Consider the following 6,000-nt stretch of genomic DNA (forward strand, 5'->3'; position numbering starts at 1 on the left):
TCTCTGGCAATGAGAGGTGCCAGAAGATTGAAGAAGAGCAAATGTAGTACCATTGTTCAAGAACGATGGAAGGAATAAACAGGAAACTACAGCCCAGGGAATCCAATGTCTGTGGTAGGGAACCTATTGGAAAAAATTCTGAGGGACAGAATTAATCTCCACTTGGAAAAGTAAGGATTAATCAAAGATAGTCAGCATACCTTTGTAAAGGGAGATCATGTTAAATAACATTACTTATATTTTTAAGGTGACTGGATATGTAAGGGGCAGGGGGAATGATGTAGTATACATGGACTTCAGTAAGGCTTTTGACAAGGTCTCATGTCAGACTGGTTAAGAAGGTTTTAGGATCAAAAACACAAAGGCAGATTATCAGAATGGCAATAGTTCGAGAAGGGGGAGGCGCAACAAGATCTGGGGGCCCTTCTAAATCAATCACAAAATAAATATGCAGGTGCAGCAAGCAGTGAGGAAGACAAATGGTATCTTAGCTTCCATAGTGAAAGAATTCAAATGTCGGAGCAGGGTTTTCTAGCTGCAATTGCACAGGGCCATGGTGAGACCATGCCTGTGGTATTGTGTGCAGTTTTGATCGCCTCATAGAGTCATAGAGATGTACAGCATGGAAACAGACCCTTCAGTCCAACCCGTCCATGCTGACCAGATATCCCAACCCAATCTAGTCCCACCTGCCAGCACCCGGCCCATATCCCTCCAAACCCTTCCTATTCATATACCCATCCAAATGCCTCTTAAATGTTGCAATTGTACCAGCTTCCACCACATCCTCTAGCAGCTCATTCCATACACGTACCACCCTCTATCTGAAATCGTTGCCCCTGAGGTCTCTTTTATATCTTTCCCCTCTCACCCTAAACCTATGCCCCCTAGTTTTGAACTCCCCAGCCCCAGGGAAAAGACTTTGTCTATTTATCCAATCCATGCCCCTCATAATTTTGTAAACCTCTATAAGGTCACCCCTCAGCCTCAGATGCTCCAGGGAAAACAGCCCTAGCCTGTTCAGCAGCTCCCAGTAGCTCAGATCCTCCAACCTTGGCAACATCCTTGTAAATCTTTTCTGAACCCTTTCAAGTTTCACAACATTTTTCCGATAGGAAGGAGACCAGAATTGCACGCAATATTCCAAAAGTGGCCTAACCAATGTCTTGTACAGCCGCAACATGACCTCCCAACTCCTGTACTCAATACTCTGACCAATAAAGGAAAGCATACCAAACGGCTTCTTCATGATCCTATCTACCTGCGACTCCACTTTCAAGGAGCTATGAACCTGCACTCCAAGGTCTCTTTGTTCAGAAACACTCCCTAGGACCTTACTATTAAGTGTATAAGTCCTGCTAAGATTTGTTTTCCCAAAATGCAGCACCTCGCATTTATCGGAATTAAACTTCATCTGCCACTTCTCAGCCCACTGGCCTATCTGGTCCAGATGCTGTTGTAATCTGAGGGAACCCTCTTCACTGTCCACTACATCTCCAATTTTGGTGTCATCTGCAAACTTACTAACTGTTCCTCTTAAGCTCGCATCCAAATCATTTATGTAAATGACGAAAAGTAGAGGGCCCAGCACCGAACCTTGTGGCACTCCACTGGACACAGGTCTCCAGTCTGAAAAACAACCCTCTACCACCCACCCTCTGTCTTCTACCTTTGAGCCAGTTCTGTATCCAAATGGCTAGTTCTCCCTTTATTCCATGAGATCTAACCTTGCTAATCAGTCTCCCATGGGAAACCCTGTTGAACGCCTTCCTGAAGTCCATATAGATCACATCTACCGCTCTGCCCTCAACAATCGTCTTCGTTACTTTTTCAAAAAACTCAATCAAGTTTGTGAGACATGATTTCCCCACGCGCAAAGCCAAGTTGACTATCCCGAATCAGTCCTTGCTTTTCCAAATACATATACATCCAATCCCTCAGGATTCCCTCCAACAACTTGATGTTCTATTGATGGAGGGAGTGTATATAAGGTTTACCAGACTGATTTCTGGGATGGTAAGCATTATGTATTAAGATAGACTGATTCATAGAATCCATACTGTGTGAAAACAGGCCTTTTGACAACAAGTCCACACCAACTTTCCAAAGAGTAACCCTTCCAGAACCTTTCCCCTACCCTATTACTCTACACACCCCTGACTAATGCACCTAACCTGCACATTCCAGAGCACTATGGGCAATTTAGTATCACCAATTCATCTAACCTACACATCCCTGGATTGTGGGAGGAAACCAGAGCACCCAGAGGAAACCCATGCAGACACAGAGAGAATGTGCAAACTCCATACAGACAGTCGCCCGAGGCTGGAGTTGAACTCAGGTCCCTGGTGCAGTGAGGCAGCAGCGCTAACCATGAAGCCACTATGCCACTACGTTAGAACTCCGTTCACTGGAGTTTAGAAGAACAGAGAGATATTTCAGAAACGTATAAAATTCTAAAAGGACAAACAGAGTAAATGCAGGAAAGTTGCTCTTAATAACTGGGACAGCTAGAACCCAAAGTCACAGACTAACAATATGGGTAGGCCAATTAGGACTGAGATGTGGTGAGTCTTTGGAATTCTCTGCCACAGAAAACAGCTGAGGCCAGAACATTAAGTGTTTTCTAAAGATTTAGATATAGCTTTTAGGTTTAAAAGTGATCATAGGATATGGGGAAAAAGTGGCAACAGGACACAGAGTGGCTATGATCATATTGAATGATGGAGTAGGTCCAAAAGGCCTATTCCCACTTGTATTTTCTGTGTCAATCCAGGGCAAGTCGTAAAAATCGGATTCAAAATTGGCTTAAGCAGAGGATGATGGTTGAAGGATATTTGTGTGACTGGAAACATGTATCCAGTGATGTACCACATAAGTCAGTGCTGGGTCCTTCACTGATCTAGAGGTAAATGTAGAATGCATGATCAGCAAGTTCACAAGTGACACAAAATTTGTATGTGTAAATAATGAGGAAAGCCTTAGACTACAAGAACAGTATAGACCAGCTGGTCAGATGCAAGTAGAATTTAATCCTGAAAAGGTGATGCATTTTCATATAATCATAGAATCCCTACAACGCAGATAGAGGCCATTCGGTCACTCGAGTCTGTACTGACCCTCATTGAGTGCTGTCAAAACTCTTCAACTTTATTAGAAACGAATCTATTAAAACTCGGTGCAGTGGCCGGGCTGAGCTTTAACAGTTTAACGTGCAGCAACCTCGTGCACATTCCATTGAAAGTGTCACTCACCACGTTCTTCCCGAACAGATCCACCTTTCTCCTCGGTTTGTCATTGAAAGCCGCTCCCACCGGAGACCACGAAGTGGAGACATTTCTGTAGATTTTTAAACGACCAGCTTGAATACATTTAAAGAGTCTCATCAACTGTCTGTTCAACATATCCAGGAACTCGCGCTCCAACGCAGGCCAAAGACTTCCGGCATCGCATACCACAGCGCCTGCGTACTGTGACCACGGCCTTCTGGGAGTTGGAGTTCTTGACCATTGCTCGGAACGAGCATGCGCGATATGAAAATGTTACCCGCAAACTTGGCAACCCGTGGGATGGAAAGATCATGATATTGACAAGGGGTGCGCCATAAAACATTTGAGATATAGCCATGCTAAGACTGATCTAAGGGGGAATTTAAGACATCGGGAAGACGGGAGTAACTGGGAGGGTTTGACGTGAGAAGGGGAGAATGGAATGGTGTGTACCTGAAGATAGATAATGTTAATGAGATAGGTATTACTAAAGGCAGCTAGTACAGTTGGGGGATGGAGGTAGCTGCTTTGCGCGTCACGTTTGCTTGGTTTGCAAAAATGGCTGGACTTTATGGTCACTAGTTATTTCCAAACAACATCTTGTTCACTTGCTAACATTTCTGTGCTAATCTTGCCGCGGTGCTTTAATGAAGCCATAAAGACCTGGAAATGCTGGAGGAACAGCACTTTGTTTTCCACTTGACACTCCTAGCCTTCAGGGTTCAACGTTGGCTTCAACAACTTCATATTATAAACTTTGTCCTCAATTTTGATTACCCCTCCTTCTCAGCATCTTATTTGCATAGGTTTGCTTTCAGCACAGCAGACCTATTTTCTGTCATTAACATCTACTATTAACAATTACACATTATTTATATCTCTTTATTATCTATATTACCAGATTGGTGACTGTTTTGGTTCTATATCCTACTGGAAAATTTTGACAGCTTCCAATTTGCACCCTTCTCTCAGTTTCACATGGGCCATCTCTGACTCTTCCCTTTCTTGACTTCCCTGTTTCTATTCCTGCCAGTAGGCTATCTATTTAGACTAATTATTATGTAACCTACATCATCAACATATCTGTCATAGACAGAAGGCAGAAAGAGAGTGAGCCCATACTTAAAGCAATGATACATGCTTAAATTCTTGTTCTAAAATCGGTTCTTACTAAATTTAAAGTAGTTGCTGTCAAACACGTATTGAGCAAATTGACTGCTTCCAGAATTTTCTAGCAATTATTAAGACTCATCACTTCTTGGAATGTGACACTCTTAATAAGGTATGAACATTCCAAACAACCAAAGACAACGTTATATGACATATATTACCATATCTATGGAGAAAAGGTATTATATTGTGGCTTGACATATTGCAAATTGCTCACAGTTATCTACTCCAAAGTACAACAGATTTGACAACAACTAATAATTAGTTCAAACATTAAAATCATTGATAAAATGCATGCCAGCCCACTGCACATGTACAAACCGGGCCAGTGACCTCAGCTGTTCATGACAGGCTTTAAAATGCGTCAGCACAAGCACTGCAGACATCATCATATTCATTACACAGTCACATCATTGCCAGTGCATGCATAGACTGCACTGCTTTTATTTTAAGTTAACTAGTTAGGCTAAGAATCTGGAAGTACAGACAAGTGCCAGTACCAGGAATAGAAGTGGGATGGGGAAAGATTTGAATGTAGCTGAAGTTGAGGGCTCCACGAACAGGAAAGAGGCTTGAACCAGAAGCCAACCTCCAATTTGTCTGGGTGTGACAGAACCACTGTAGGTTGATAGACAGGCTACTGGGGGACTGGGAAAGAAAAAGGCTGGTAAGATAGAGGAGATAATGCTGCAAAGTAGGGAGTTCAACTTCAAACTAAAATAAAACTCTTTTTGTCAGGCAGAGTACATTATTTTACATCTTTCAGCTCCATCTTCGGACAAGCAAGTGCTCCCTACCACTTGAAAATAATGTCCATTTGGTTTTGCCTCTTGCTCAACCTAGATATAGTATTCATAGGATGATCTGTTGACATGAAATCCACTCCATTAACTGATTTGGAGATGCTGGAGTTGGACTGGGGTGTACAAAGTTAAAAATAACACAACAACAGCTTATAGTCCAACAGGTTTATTTGGAAGCACTACCTTTCAGAGCACTGCTCCTTCATCAGGTGGTTGTGACAGCCACCTGATAAAGGAGCATTGCTCCGAAAGCTAACGCTTCCAAATAAACCTGTTGGACTATAACCTGGTGCTGTGTGATTTTTAACTTTGTACTCCAATAACTGAGTGTCTCAACATAAAGCCTGGTCAAACGACTGAAACCGCTGGTTCGTTTGGATCATCTTTAATTATATAGCTTTTGACTTTTGTTCATCAATTTGTAACACCAGAAGAGTAAGCATCTCCATACTTAGCTAAATGCCTGCCTGTGCTCTTAATATCTCTTAAAAGCCTGATTTTTCAAAGGATTCCTGTATTTCACTTGCAAAAAAAGTCAACTCCCTCCTTACAACTACTACACATTCCGCAGCCATGTGACTGAACTCATGCATAGGGACTTCTGTGCACGCCAACTAAACAACCTCACCTGGAAAAAGGTGGTCTCCAAGTTATTGAGCCCAATACAATGAAGGATAATTCTGTTTGTAATTTTATCCTACCATTGAATTCTCAAAAGGTAGTAAATGTTCTTGAGTTTGATGTGGTGCTGTATAGGA

The 6,000-nt window shown here is 42.4% G+C and overlaps 1 protein-coding gene across 1 annotated transcript in view; it reads right to left on the reverse strand.

Moving 5' to 3' along the window:
* LOC122550751 (mitochondrial intermediate peptidase-like) overlaps positions 1–3,419 on the reverse strand; it is a 156,970-nt gene extending 153,551 nt beyond the window's left edge. The window contains exon 1 of the mRNA XM_043691957.2: positions 3,255–3,419. Coding sequence (XP_043547892.2) covers positions 3,255–3,404 — 150 coding nt within the window. The 5' untranslated portion in view covers positions 3,405–3,419. The remainder of the gene's footprint in view (positions 1–3,254) is intronic.
* Between the last annotated feature and the right edge of the window lie 2,581 nt (positions 3,420–6,000).

The sequence above is a fragment of the Chiloscyllium plagiosum genome, unplaced genomic scaffold, assembly GCF_037043375.1.
Source record: "Chiloscyllium plagiosum isolate Xiang-an unplaced genomic scaffold, Cpla_swu_hap1 HiC_scaffold_6, whole genome shotgun sequence".
NCBI classification, from domain to species: domain Eukaryota; kingdom Metazoa; phylum Chordata; class Chondrichthyes; order Orectolobiformes; family Hemiscylliidae; genus Chiloscyllium; species Chiloscyllium plagiosum.